Source organism: Bufo gargarizans, chromosome 5 (assembly GCF_014858855.1).
Source record: "Bufo gargarizans isolate SCDJY-AF-19 chromosome 5, ASM1485885v1, whole genome shotgun sequence".
NCBI lineage: Eukaryota > Metazoa > Chordata > Amphibia > Anura > Bufonidae > Bufo > Bufo gargarizans.
Genome location: NC_058084.1, coordinates 490909211 through 490924676, shown reverse-complemented (window position 1 = coordinate 490924676; position 15466 = coordinate 490909211). Strand labels below are relative to the sequence as shown.

Here is a 15466-nt window from a genome sequence, read left to right as displayed (position 1 = left end):
TGGGTTTGCTTTACAAACCCTTTTGGCTCACTCAGGGATCCGTAGCTCCTTCTCTCAGCTGTTCCTTGTCCAGCACTCCCAATCCTCCTTATATTCCCCTCTCACACTTCTCTGGTTGCCAGATATAGAGCTTCCTGCCTGGACATCTATTCTGACCCACTGGAGCTGTGTTGCTGCGTTCTCTGAGTGTTGCCTTAGAACGCTACCCTCCGGATCCCTGTTGGACCTTTGTGGACAATTGTTGCCGTCCACCTGGGTGTTTGTGTTTGTCTGTGTTTGTCTGTCCTCTCCCTGGTGTTTCCCTCTTAGTGCAGTGGTGAGGACTAGCGATCCCACCGGCTCGTTCATTATCTAGGGCTCATTTCAGGGAAAGCCAGGGTTTAGGCACGTGATCGCCGCACGGGTGAGGAACCCGTCTAGGGACGTCAGGGCAGGCAGGTGCCAGCTGCAAGGTGAGTTAGGGGTCACCACCTTTCCCTCTCCCTTGGGCAGGGCTTTCCCTGTTTTCCTCCCTGTGCGTGTTGCCGGTCATTACAGGTCTGTAGGTCATTGGTGACTTTGGTAATGGCAGTCTCAGTCGAGTGGTGGGGTCGGAAGCCAGATTGTAGGTGGTCAAAGAGGGAGCAGGAGGAGAGGTGAGAGGACAGTTCAGAATAAACATGTTGTTCAAGTAGCTTTGAGGCATACGGAAGAAGTGATATGGGGCGATAACTGGACAAAGAAGATGGGTCAAGTGAAGGCTTTTTGAGGATGGGTGTAATGGTAGCATGTTTAAAAGCAGAGGGGAAGACACCAGAGGTTAGTGATAGGTTGAAGAGATAAGTTAGGGCTGGGATAAACACTGTGGTGAGGTTAGGGATGAGGTGGGATGGGATTGGGTCAAGTGCACAGGTGGTCAGATGAGATTTGGAGAGTAGAGTGGAGAGTTTTTCTTCTGTAATGGTGGAGAAGCGGGTTTTGGGAGAAGAGGACCGAGCAGTTGTGTAGAGGGTCTGTGGGGACTGTGTAGTGAAGCTTTCTCTGATGTTGACTATCTTTTGTTTGAAATATTTGGCAAAGTCCTCAGCTGAGAAGAGAGGAGAGGGTGGGGGCGCTGGGGGACGGAGAAGGGAGTTAAAAGTGCTAAAAAGTTGTTTAGGGCTGTGGGACAGGTAAGATATGAGAGATGAGAAGTAGGCCTGTTTTGCATCAGCGAGTGAGGATTTGAATATGAGTACGGATTGCTTGTATGTGGATGGACATTACATATATTGGTACAAAAAATACAGTAGAATACAGCACCCCATACCTCTTACATCCAGCCACGTCTCCTCTGAGGTACACTCTTTCCTCAACGTCTTCATTCGAAGATAAGACCGCCATGATACCTTCTTTCAGCTGTGTCTCGTCTCTGCAGAACATTTTCTTTTAGATTCCTCACTTTACTCTCATCCTCCCCCTCCTGTTGCCTCAACACTGTCATCCTGCTGCTACCCCCAATACTGTGCTAGTACCATACAGATAGTCCCCCATAATAATACACTCCCAAACTGTCCTCCATGGTAATAGTGTTCCCTGTATCACCCTCAATAGCAACCCTATTAGTAGTAATGTCCTCCAAATTGTGCGCAATAATAAAACCCCCTCAGCACCCCAGTATTAATAATGCCCCCATAGGGCTCCTAGTAGAAATGAGGCCTCCTATAGTGCCCCCAGCAGTAACAAGGCCCCTCTATAAGGTACCCGTATAAGATCCCGCAATAGTAATAAAGTCCCCTATAGTGTCTGCAGTAGTTATAATACCTCCTAGAGTGCCCCAGTATTCATAAAGACCGGTTGCAGTGCCCCCTCTGTATTAATATATATAATTACCCCCTCTGTATTAATAGTATATTGGCCCCCTCTGTGTTAATATTATAATGAACCCCTCTGTATTAATAGTATATTGGCCACCTCCGTATTAGTAATATATTGGCCCCCTCTGTATTAGAAGTATTGGCCCCCTCTGTATATGAAGTATTGCCCCCCTCTGTATTAGAAGTATTGGCCCCCTCTGTATATGAAGTATTGGCCCCCTCTGTATATGAAGTATTGGCCCCCTCTGTATATGAAGTATTGGCCGCCTCTTTATCATTATGGCCCACTCTCTCGCTCTCTATACATAGTAATCCTCCTCCATCCTCCCCACCCCCCATGGTGCCCCCAGTGCTGCCTGCCTTAGGATGCATACATTAAAATAAATAAATACTCACCTCTCTTCTTCACTCCGTCACCGCTTGTGGCCTGTGTTTGGGCACCCCGGCGCAGCTGGTCACGGACACATCCTGCGCCACGTAATCTCGCGAGAACCGACTAGTGGCTTGTAGCCTATAAGGCATAACAGAAGGGAAAGGGAACCATAGGCTTCTATCTCCCTCATTTTACTGCCTGCTGCCTGGCACCCCCTGCAATTTGGTGCCTGGGGCAATGCCCCACACACACACACACGCTACGCCACTGTGTTGGTGGCCTACAGAGCAGCAGGAGATGACTGCCTATCTAAATGCTATCATGCTGAAATTCAAGGGCCAAGTGGCGGAGAGGGTGTTTGTCCGAGCCCTGAATAATCACAGACGTTAAGGACTGGCACTTTGTAAAGCTGAGGCACTGAGGAGGACTTGCTGATAGTTTCCCCCCTAGATCACAGCTGAGCACCCCAATTTCTTTTGAGTGACAAAAAAGGGACTTAGTCTTCCACCCAAAATGTAAAAATGGCCACTTGTTATAGAGGTTTTCAGAGATTCCGATATCCTCAGGATAGGTCATCAATATCAGATCGGCGGGGGTCCGACACCCGGCACGCCCGTCAATCAGCTATTTGAAGAGGCCACTGTGCTCCAGTGGTACCTCGGAAAAGAACCTGAGTTCGGGAAATGTTTTTTTACAATATAAATCAATTTCTGAAGCTATTATGCAAAGTCTCGCGAAATAATAACTTCGGCTCATCGGAGCCAATACATTCTAATACTGTATGGAGCGCTCGCTCATTACAGTATTGAAACAAAGTTTTAGGCGAATCGACTTAGGATGTTTCATCCAAAGTCGATTCGCTGATCCCTAGTCATCAATATCTGAATCTTGGGAAAACCCCTTCAATACATCAGATGTTAGGGAGATTGACATTTTGTTGTTTTGGCATAAATGACTATGGGAAATGTGGTCATACTGGTGTCAGTTTTCTCAGACGTTTTATGACCTACTCTAATTTTGTCAAACTGTTCAGGCAGTAATAAAGAGACAATGTTCTGTAACAACCTAGAGGGTTACTCTTCCTGTTGTCACTTTTGCAAACATGATCCCTAAAAAATAAAATAAAATACAAATTTTAATAAAGTAACTGTTGTTTCATCTTTTTTCCATAATCAATATTACAAGCAAATAGAAGAAACTGTAAAACATCTTATCAGAAGAAGAAAAAAAAAGCCTCTTTCTCCACTTATTAGTCTCCTCTATTAGGGAGGAGCTGATGGAGAGAGACAGAGGCAGAGAGATACACAAAGGCAGAGAGACGCTGCTGCAGCATCTAGCAGGGATTCTCTCCCAATTTCACAGTGACACAGCTCAGTACTGCCATATAATGTCCTCCATGCTACTGCTGAGGGTGTGTTACAGAGAGACAGGGGGGCAGAATCTCCATCCACTGGAAAAAAACTGGAAAAGTTATTAACCTTTTCCCATCCATTCATCGTACAATTATTGTGCAGTGATGGCATAGGCTTAGAAGCTGTGCCCAGGGCCGCCATCAGGGGGGTACAGCCAATACCCCAGTAAGGGGCCCAGACCCTGGGGGGGGCCCGGCCAGTGCCAATAAAAATAAAAACTAAAAAAAAATTATTATTTTTTTCTTCCCCTCCCTCCCATTTGTCAGTGACTTGAGTTGAACTTTATTGCATCACTAGAGGGGGCAATTGATTATTCCTTTAGTGATGTCTGGTTCATGAACGAATCGTTCATTTGAATCGATTCAGTTCACTGAACCGAAGGAGTCGATTCCTCAGACTGAGCGGATCCGAGTGAAGCCGCTCAGTCTGACCCAGCACACAATAGCAGAGCCGCTGGCAGCAGGGAGGGGAGGGGCTCGGGAGGAGTGTAATCTGATCCTAGAGTGGAAGCTGCTTCTGCCAGCCCCTCCCCTCCCCGCCCACCGACCAATCAGAGCTGAGGCAAGGCAAGCACTAGCAGCTCTGAGTCTGAGTCACTGACACAAGTGCAGGGAGTCTGAGAAAGAATCGGATGAGTCACAGGTTAAAAGAATCTAAAGATCCGACTGCAAGCAGCGTTTTGGTGTCCGCCTCCAGAGCGGAATGGAGGCGGAACGGAGCCAAACGGATGCATTCTGAACGGATCCTTATCCATTCTGAATGCATTGGTGCAAAACTGATCTGTTTGGGGCCGCTTGTGAGATCCCTGAAACAGATCTCACAGGCGGACCCAGAAATAGCAGTGTGACAGTAGCCTATGCCGCATACTGCGCTGAGCTATTTCAAAGGCTCCAAATTATTTATTTTCATATTGATCCTTATGTTGTCTCCTTGGCTCGGCAGCTCTATGTTGTGTGGTCTTTGCTCGGGGGTAAAATGCAAAGCTGTTTTCTGGATTATCCCACAGGGCCAGGATCCTCCATCACTTATTGTTATTAACCCCTCCCTTGCCAGCCCACCCAGCCCTATTTAGCTTTGTGTTCTGCTTTGAATTTTTTTTTTTAGGCCATGAAGGGGTTAATTAAGTGTTGGAGGGGGTGGGGGGTATTATTGTGCATATTGTGTTTGGGATCCATTTAACAAGTTTGACCAGTTGGGTTTGAGAGTGGTTGATCCACAGATCGCCCATAAAAGTGTCATCCACAGATCCCCCATAACATTGTGTCATCCACAGATCCCCATAACAGTGTTCATTATTCACAGATCCCCCATAACAGTGTTCGTTATTCACAGATCCCCATAACAGTGTGTCATCCACAGATCCCCCATAACAGTGTGTCATCCACAGATCCCCCATAACAGTGTGTCATCCACAGATCCCCCATAACAGTGTGTCATCCACAGATCCCCCATAACAGTGTTCGTTATTCACAGATCCCCCATAACAGTGTGTCATCCACAGATCCCCCATAACAGTGTTCGTTATTCACAGATCCCAAGTTCACCCATAACAGTGTTCGTCATCCACAGATCCCCCATAACAGTGTTCGTCATCCACAGATCCCCCATAACAGTGTTCGTCATCCACAGATTCCCCATAACAGTGTTTGTCATCCACAGATCCCCCATAACAGTGTCATCCACAGATCCCCATAACAGTGTTTGTCATCCACAGATCCCCCATAACAGTGTGTCATCCACAGATCCCCATAACAGTGTCATCCACAGATCCCCATAACAGTGTGTCATCCACAGATCCCCCATAACAGTGTTCGTTATTCACAGATCCCCCATAACAGTGTGTCATCCACAGATCTCCCATAACAGTGTGTCATCCACAGATTCCCCCATAACAGTGTGTCATCCACAGATCCCCCCATAACAGTGTGTCATCCACAGATCTCCCATAACAGTGTCATCCACAGATCCCCATAACAGTGTGTCATCCACAGATCCCCCCATAACAGTGTGTCATCCACAGATCTCCCATAACAGTGTGTCCTCCACAGATCCCCATAACAGTGTTCCTCATCCACAGATTCTCCCCATAACAGTAAGTCCTCCACAGATTCCCCCCATAATAGTAAGTTCTCCACAGATTCCCCCCATAACAGTAAGTCCTCCACAGATTCCCCCCATAACACTGTAACAGTAAACCTTGTGCTTTTATGGTGTTTTTTCTTAAATGTGCCAGGGGAAGATTGCTAGGGCAGATTAGAACAGGTAGTGTAGTTAGTGTTAGTGGAGGGTCCTGCTTAAAAGAGTCTACCTTGTCGTGGTAGCAGGCTTCATATTATTTGGTCAAAAATTAATTCCTTACTGAAATCACAGATTATCACTTTTTACTGTCTTTGTAGTTGTAAAAAAATAATGAAATTGGGGGTAGGTCCTTGGGGGTAGAGGAGAGGTGGAGTCAGGACGGATTCTAAATCGGCGGGATAGGAGGGGGGGCCCAGGCCTTGAGCTGTGTAAGGGGCCCCAAAATTTCTGATGGCAGCCCTGGCTGTGCCCAATCCCTGACTTGCAGGTACAGTCTCTTTTATGCAGCTAGCACCTTGCACTCACTGCCAGAATCGGCAATAACTACGATCCCAGCATTTTAACCTCCTTTAGATGCCGAGGTCAATGCTGGCTGCAGCATCTAGAAAGGGAGGAGGCATCCCATAGCCATCACAAGGTCATGGCAGTCAGGGACATAACAAAGGTCGCCAGGTATGGAGGACTTTGGCAGGGTCTGTCTTAGGCCTCATGCACACGAATGTATTTTATTTCCGTGTTTGTTCCGTTTTTTTTGTGGACTGTATACGGAACCATTCATTTCAATGGGTCCGCAAAAAAATGTGCATTCCGTTTCCGTATGTCTGTATTTCCATTCCGCAAAAAAAAGAACATGTTCTATTATTGTCCACATTACGGATAGTACTGTTCTATTAGGGGGCAGCTGTTCCGTTCTGCAAAATACGGAATGCACACGGACGTCACCCGTATTTTTTGTGGATCCATTTTTTGCAGACCACAAAATACACACGGTCGTGTGCATGAGGCCTTAGGCCCCTTTCACATGAGCGTGACAGATTAGGTCTGGATGCGTTCAGGGTGCACTCACGAAAACTCGCACCATTTTGCAAGCAATTTCAGTCGGTTTTGTCTGCGATTGCGTTCAGTGGTTTAGTTTTTTTCACACGGGTGAAATGCGCATTGATAAATTTTTCACGCGCGTGATGAAAAACTTAATGTTTACAACATCTCTTAGCAATCATGAGTGAAAAATGCATCGCATCCACACTTGCTTGCGGATGCGATGCGTTTTTCACGCAGCTCCATTCACTTCTATTGGGGCCAGCGTTGCGTGAAAAACGCAGAATACAGCAGTCGCCGCTATGGTAGTTATGCCCTTGCTGATGACCTATACTGAGGATATATCAGTATACAACACTCTGAAAACCCCTTTAACTGCAGCAACATAAAAACAAATGATTTTCAAAAATAAAACGTTTTTAAAGTCAAAAATAGAAAAACATTTTAGAAAATTATATGAAGTTCGTATGACTTTGGACAAACAGAGATGGAAATATAAAAAAATGCTGCATTGAAAGTTCAAATTAGGATGCGCCCCTAAGAGGTTAAATGTCAGAAAGCAGAGATCTTGAAAACGGTAATAAAATAAACTATATTGAATGTTTACTGGGAAATTGTATAACTTGTCTGTAAAGAGGTGCAGAATACAGTAAATAAATAAACGTCATTATGCACAGAATATATTTGATACATCGTTAGGAGCAGTTTATATAGTGTTCGCTTATACTCTATCGTGTCATTGTATCTTCTGCCAGATTTACGCATTTCAAACTATGTTATTATGTGGGTAACCACAGCGAGAGCTCGAGATCACAAACCTGCACGTGATAGCCTACACTGGGAAATAACACGGTGTAAACACTAGAGGGGTGTGAGTGTCTGTGCTGGGATGTGAGTGTCTGTGCTGGGATGTGAGTGTCTGTGCTGGGATGTGAGTGTCTGTGCTGAGATGTGAGTGTCTGTGCTGGGATGTGAGTGTCTGTGTTGAGATGTGAGTGTCTGTGCTAGGATCTGAGTGTCTGTGCTGAGATGTGAGTGTCTGTGCTCAAGTGTGAGTGCCTGTGCTGAGATGTGAGTGTCTGTGCTCAAGTGTGAGTGCCTGTGCTGGGATGTGAGTGTCTGTGCTGGGATGTGAGTGTCTGTGCTGAGATGTGTCTGTGCTCAAGTGTGAGTGCCTGTGCTGGGATGTGTGTGTCTGTGCTGAGATCTGAGTGTCTGTGCTCAAGTGTGAGTGCCTGTGCTGGGATGTGAGTGTCTGTGCTCAAGTGTGAGTGTCTGTGCTGGGATGTGAGTGTCTGTGCTCAAGTGTGTGTGCCTGTGCTGGGATGTGAGTGTCTGTGCTTGGATGTGAGTGTCTGTACTGGGATGTGAGTGTCTGTGCTGGCGTGTGAGTGTCTATGCTGAGATGTGAGTGTCTATGCTGAGATGTGAGTGTCTGTGCTGAAATGTGAGTGTCTGTGCTAAAGTGTGAGTGCCTGTGCTGGGATGTGAGTGCCTGTGCTGAAATGTGAGTGTCTGTGCTGGCATGTGAGTGACTGTGCTGGCATGTGAGTACCTGTGCTGGCATGTGAGTACCTGTGCTGGCATGTGAGTGCCTGTGCTGGGATGTGAGTGCCTGTGCTGGCATGTGAGTGATTGTGCTGGGATGTGAATGTCTGTGCTGGGGTGTGAGTGTCTGGGCTGGGATGTGAGTGTCTGTGCTGGGGTGTGAGTGTCTGTGCTGGGCTGTAAGTGTCTGTGCTGGGAAGTGAGTGCCTGTGCTGGGTTGGGAGTGTCTGTGCTGGGAAGTGAGTGCCTGTGCTGGGAAGTGAGTGACTGTGCTGGGTGTAAGTGATAAACAGCTGGTACATCAATGATTTACTTGCCATTGGTGGAAGAGCAGTCCCTTCGTGTCTTCTGCACACAGGCGTGCGTAGCCCCAGCTGGGGGAAAGTGAATTGTTTGTTGTTTTAAATACAAACAAGAGATAAAAATATGCAGAATAAAAATACAATTCAATAATAAGCAATAGAAAATAATAAAAGCTGATCCGTAAAAAATCTAAGTACTAAAGATAAGGAACAAAAAGATGCAATATCATTATAGACTAAAAACAAAAAAATAACAATAACAAATAAAAAACATAAAATGACTGCAAAGAAAGATGAAGATGGAGTACAGAAGGATTATTAATCCTGCAGGTTCTTATACACACTATGCGGCATTTGAGCGATTAAATCATTATTTATAATGACCCACGGACACTGAATATGGGCAGGTCAGGCCACTGTGTCTAACTTAAATTTAGAAACATTTGAGCTCTTGTGTTCACAGTCTAGGCAAAAGCCATATAGGTGTGACAGATTTTTATGAAAGAATGCGGCAAGTAACAATGAAAACCGGAAGCCTATTTAACATCCAAGGACAATACTCAAACCCATCTCTGACTAAGGAATCCGTAGCATTCCGAAACACGTTGGAAGGTTTGTGGATCATACAGGCATCCGTAGAACAATGTGACGTCACACAGAAGTTTTTCCGAGAACTACCTGCTGGAGTGAGTGCAGAAGCAGAGGACTCAAAGGATAACTGCACAGTATCTATTCGGCAAGCGCCTATTAGAGTAACTCAGGATCAGTACAGGATAAGTAATGTATGTACAGTTCGTGGCCAAAAGTTTTGAGAATTACATAAATATTGGAAATTGGAAAAGTTGCTGCTTAAGTTTTTATAATAGCAATTTGCATATCCTCCAGAATGTTATGAAGAGTGATCAGATGAATTGCATAGTCCTTCTTTGCCATGAAAATTAACTTAATCCCCCAAAAAACTTTCCACTGCATTTCATTGCTGTCATTAAAGGACCTGCTGAGATCATTTCAGTAATCGTCTTGTTAACTCAGGTGAGAATGTTGACGAGCACAAGGCTGGAGATCATTATGTCAGGCTGATTGGGTTAAAATGGCAGACTTGACCTGTTAAAAGGAGGGTGATGCTTGAAATAATTGTTCTTCCATTGTTAACCATGGTGACCTGCAAAGAAACGCGTGCAGCCATCATTGCGTTGCATAAAAATGGCTTTACAGGCTAGGATATTGTGGCTACTAAGATTGCACCTCAATCAACAATTTATAGGATCATCAAGAACTTGAAGGAAAGAGGTTCAATTCTTGTTAAGAAGGCTTCAGGGCGTCCAAGAAAGTCCAGCAAGCGCCAGGATCATCTCCTAAAGAGGATTCAGCTGCGGGATCGGAGTGCCACCAGTGCAGAGCTTGCTCAGGAATGGCAGCAGGCAGGTGTGAGCGCATCTGCACGCACAGTGAGGCGAAGACTTTTGGAAGATGGCCTGGTGTCAAGAAGGGCAGCAAAGAAGCCACTTCTCTCAAAAAAAACCCATCAGGGACAGATTGATCTTCTGCAGAAAATATGGTGAATGGACTGCTGAGGACTGGGGCAAAGTCATATTCTCCGATGAAGCCTCTTTCCGATTGTTTGGGGCATCAGGAAAAAGGCTTGTCCGGAGAAGAAAAGGTGAGCGCTACCATCAGTCCTGTGTCATGCCAACAGTAAAGCATCCTGAGACCATTCATGTGTGGGGTTGCTTCTCATCCAAGGGAGTGGGCTCACTCACCATTTTGCCCAAAAACACAGCCATGAATAAAGAATGGTACCAAAACACCCTCCAACAGCAACTTCTTCCAACAATCCAACAACAGTTTGGTGAAGAACAATGCATTTTCCAGCACGATGGAGCACCGTGCCATAAGGCAAAAGTGATAACTAAGTGGCTCGGGGACCAAAACGTTGACATTTTGGGTCCATGGCCTGGAAACTCCCCAGATCTTAATCCCATTGAGAACTTGTGGTCAATCCTCATGAGGTGGGTGCACAAACAAAAACCCACTAATTCTGACAAACTCCAAGAAGTGATTATGAAAGAATGGGTTGCTATCAGTCAGGAATTGGCCCAGAAGTTGATTGAGAGCATGCCCAGTCGAATTGCAGAGGTCCTGAAAAAGAAGGGCCAACACTGCAAATACTGACTCTTTGCATAAATGTCATGTAATTGTCGATAAAAGCCTTTGAAACGTATGAAGTGCGTGTAATTATATTTCACTACATCACAGAAACAACTGAAACAAAGATCTAAAAGAAGTTTAGCAGCAAACTTTGTAAAAACTAATATTTGTGTCATTCTCAAAACTTTTGGCCACGACTGTACACAGTGACTCCACCAGCAGAATAGTGAGTGCAGCCCTGGAGTATAATACAGGATGTAAGTCAGGATCAGTACAGGATAAGTAATGTATGTACACAGTGACTCCACCAGCAGAATAGTGAGTGCAGCTCTGGAGTATATAACAGGATTTAACTCAGGATCAGTACAGGATAAGTAATGTATGTACACAGTGACTGCACCAGCAGAATAGTGAGTGCAGCTCTGAAGTATAATACAGAATGTAATTTACGATCAGTACAGGATAAGTTCAGTGACTAAAATTTTTGATTAGATAAATTATCTTTACCTTTTCATTACAGATTATGAAGATCATGAACCTGAAGCAGACTTTGCCTGTTTTTCTAAGATTCGTATGCACAATATCAGGCTTTTATGTAATGTTACAAAGTTACCTCTGACAGCACAGAATATTACTTTTAAAGTTGGGTAAGTTGAAATTGATCATTATTGAACAGTACCGTATATCGCCATCGCCTAGTATACTGACCCAAGCTAAACTGCAGGTTGTCCACAAGCTTTCACTCTTCAGCACCAATCCCGCCTAAAGATGAAAACTGGAAAACAGTATGAAAATCCCTATGGGAGCTTTAGTGGCGGCCATATTGGTTGTTACCCAAGTTCACCGGACATAATGTAATGGGTGAATAGAATTTATGTCAACTTGGCAGTAGACAACATTAACGGGCAACCTCAGTCCTCATCAGCCATATAAGTATTCTGGGCCATAATGATATTACCTTTAGGGGTACAAGCTCCTCAAGTTTACCATTCTTCGCAATCTTCTTGGAGTTTAGACCTCCAACCCTCAAACATTGGTGGCCACATTGATGGCAAAGGGATATTGGTATGATACCTGGGGACAGTGTCCAGCTGGGGTTTCTTGGGCTTAGCAGAGGATAATATTCTTGGGTACCAATCTCTATTAACCCCTATTCCATCAAAAAGCTAATAGGCCTTGAATTAAAGTAATAGACCCTAGTGGCAAATGAATGGAAAAGGCAGCCAAATAGGTTTTTTTACTCCAGAACCTACGGGAACCACTATGGTATTAGAGTCTAGCCCCACCTGAGGATCTTCTGGTACTCTGGTGGGCCAGTCATGCCATCCCTGGGGCACTATGGGGAAATGATCCAGGGGGAAAATACTGATATGGCTGAATATGGTAAAAGCTGGTGGCCAGAGACCTGAAGTACCAGGCAAAAGATCCAGCTCACATGGCCTCTATGTCAAGTGCTAGAAATGCCACTGTTAATAGCCTATTCTAAGAATGGACCATTAGTGGTTAAAGGGGTTGTTCCATCTGGACATTTATGGCATATACATCTCTGGGACCTGCTCCTATCTCATGAATAAGGGTCTCTTCACGTCTAAAGGAATTAGAAAAATTGCAAACCATGCTTACTTGGCTATTTTCAAGTTTTGTTTATAAAGCTGGTTGTCTAGCACTACAAATCTCAGGATGAAGCAGGAGTAAAGGTTAAGTTAACTCTCCTAGAATGTGCCTGAAAGTCCTCACACCCAGTCCTCCAAAAAGACCATTGTCACTTTTAGGAATGGTGTTTTTACTTATTATGGTGTCCTCAATCCCCACTGAGCTAACAGGATTATTTTTAGCTAAATGAATCCAAATTAACCTGATCATGATATCAGGCCCTGATGGTCTTCTTGGCTTGACCAGGAAATTAGCATCTCCAGCTTCTCCTGACATCTTCAGGCTTGACCATGCCACCCCTAAATCTCTGCATTCTTCTTCTCCACCACTGCCACTCTTTTCCTCTGGATGGCTTCTCTTGGCCAGTGGACCACATGGCTCCTCAGTTGGTTGGTTCTATGATGATGTCATGATGCATGGTATGTAAGAAGTGGCACCACCCTAGACGCAGTTAATATAAACTATGTGGCAATGCTGGACTGGACATAACAAAAAATGGGAATAGTGAATCTTCTGGTACACAATGTGACTTTCCTTCTCTGCATTTCCAGATGTTACATTCATTTTTAGTCATGTTTTATAGAGGTGAACCAAAAACAACCTGGAGTGAAAACAAACATGTTGAGTTTAGTTTGCATTTGAAAGAATATGAGGTGTGCATGATCTGGGAGAAGATACATTGTAAAAATATCAACATGCCGAAAATAGGTAAGAAGCTTATTTCCCCTAAACTCATATTTGTGATTATTGTGTAATGACTGAGCTTTCACGTGAATCTCCATCGATTATCGTCATGTGACTTTTAGGTGAATTTCATAATATATCTTTTATAGAGGGCAGAGCATTCTCCTGCAATAGAGCTGCATAGAGTTATAGGCCATGGACACCTATGACATGACACAATGATTTCACTTAATGGTGGTTTACTACCAAACGTTTTATTACATTTCAGGCTGCAAACCCCATTTCATTCATTTTCAGCTCCCCCCCCCCCCCCTCCTCCCTATAATCAGTTTGAAACCTGCTGCTAATTAACTCCCAGTAATAAATGCTGGATTTGTATGTCCAGGATGCTACTGCCTTCCCCTGCTTCCTATCTACAGTCTATGTAATTCCCCCTCCATCCCCCTGCAGACTGCCTTGTGTGTGCATTACTGCCTATCTAAAGGGAGGAGTAGAAAGAATCATCAGACACAAAAGCAGAGCTTTGACTAATATGTCATGTTTATCAGCACCAAAAGCTAGGTGAAGGACTTGTACACACTCTGCAGAAGCAATGAAGACTATTTAAAAAGATGCTTAATTTTGTATTTAGGAAGCAGTTATACAGTAAAAAACAGGAAGTCTTTACGGTATATAGTAATCTCCTGAGCTCCCCCTATTTGTGGTTGTATATATCTGTATACTATGAGCTTCTTATCTCCCCTGACTGTACAGTACATACAGTCTGCAGTAATCTCCTGAGCTCCCTCTAGTGGTGGCTGTATATATCTGTATGCAGTAAGCGTCTGAGCTCCCTCTAGTGGTGGCTGTATATATCTGTATGCAGTAATCTCCTGAGCTCCCTCTAGTGGTGGCTGTATATCTGTATGCAGTAATCTCCTGAGCTCCCTCTAGTGGTGGCTGTATATATCTGTATGCAGTAATCTCCTAAGCTCCTTCTAGTGGTGGCTGTATATATATGTATGCAGTAATCTCCTGAGCTCCCTCTAGTGGTGGTGGCTGTATATATCTGTATGCAGTAATCTCCTGAGCTCCCTCTAGTGGTGGCTGTATATATCTGTATGTAGTAATCTCCTGAGCTCCCTCTAGTGGTGGCTGTATATATCTGTATGCAGTAATCTCCTGAGCTCATTCTAGTGGTGGCTGTATATATATGTATGCAGTAATCTCCTGAGCTCCCTCTAGTGGTGGCTGTATATATCTGTATGCAGTAATCTCCTGTGCTCCCTCTAGTGGTGGCTGTATATATCTGTATGCAGTAATCTCCTATGCTCCCTCTAGTGGTGGCTGAATATATCTGTATGCAGCAATCGCCTGAGCTCCCTCTAGTGGTGGTGGCTGTATATATCTGGATACACTAAGCTCCTTGGTTCCTCCTAGTAGTGGCTGTATATATCTGTATGCAGTAATCTCCTGAGCTCCCTCTAGTGGTGGCTGTATGTATCTGTATGCAGTAAGCTCCTGAGCTCCCTCTAGTGGTAGCTGTATATATCTGTATGCAGTAATCTCCTGAGCTCCCTCTAGTGGTGGTGGCTGTATATATCTGGATACACTAAGCTCCTTGGTTCCTCCTAGTAGAGGCTGTATATATCTGTATGCAGTAAGCTCCTGAGCTCCCTCTAGTGGTAGCTGTATGTATCTGTATGCAGTAGGCTCCTGAGCTCCCTCTAGTGGTAGCTGTATATATCTGTATGCAGTAAGCTCCTGAGCTCCCTCTAGTGGTGGTTGTATATACAGTCTGCAGTAATCTCCTGAGCTCCCTCTAGTGGTGGTTGTATATACAGTCTGCAGTAATCTCCTGAGCTCCCTCTAGTGGTGGTTGTATATACAGTCTGCAGCAAGCTTCTGGGCACAGTTGCTGCAGGCAGTGGGAATTTTATCATGTAAGTCTAGTATCATCCCATTGTACCCAATATCCCTGAAGATGGCGTGTATGCGGCGAAACATGTCGGGGGAGCTCACTTCTGATTTTTAATCTAGCAAAAGCATTTCGTGTTCAGGATCACTGCAGCACTGCAGGCACCCTGATCAAACTGATCCAGGTAGGAAATCGATGTATATATCAAGCTAAAGGATATGTGCACCATTAGGAACAAATGAAATGATTAGGCTGTAAATATAGCCAAACGCTTGAAGCCCAGTGACATGCTTCTCTTCATATAAACACGCCGTGTAGATCGGGCAGTGATTTGCAGAGATAATTACACTAGCGATATATTCAAGGAAAGTGATTGAATCTATTGCTACAACATAAGCAAAGAGATACAATCTCTCTATATAGCACTCATATGGGAAGTATTAATGTAAATACTCCCCTGTATACAGATTGCATTTTCTGCACTTGCCAATAAAAAT

At 44.5% G+C, this 15466-nt stretch overlaps 1 protein-coding gene across 3 annotated transcripts in view; it reads left to right on the top strand.

Annotated features, from left to right (window-relative positions):
* Window positions 1-15466, top strand: part of IL7R (interleukin 7 receptor) — a 49837-nt gene that overhangs the window by 11863 nt on the left and 22508 nt on the right. For 2 of the 3 annotated variants that reach the window (XM_044295232.1, XM_044295231.1), the window contains exons 2-3: window positions 11256-11382; window positions 12972-13096. In XM_044295232.1, coding sequence (XP_044151167.1) covers window positions 11256-11382; window positions 12972-13096 — 252 coding nt within the window. Of the gene's footprint in view, window positions 1-11252; window positions 11383-12958; window positions 13097-15466 lie in introns of those variants that run through there. The other variant, XM_044295233.1, reaches the window with a different exon arrangement.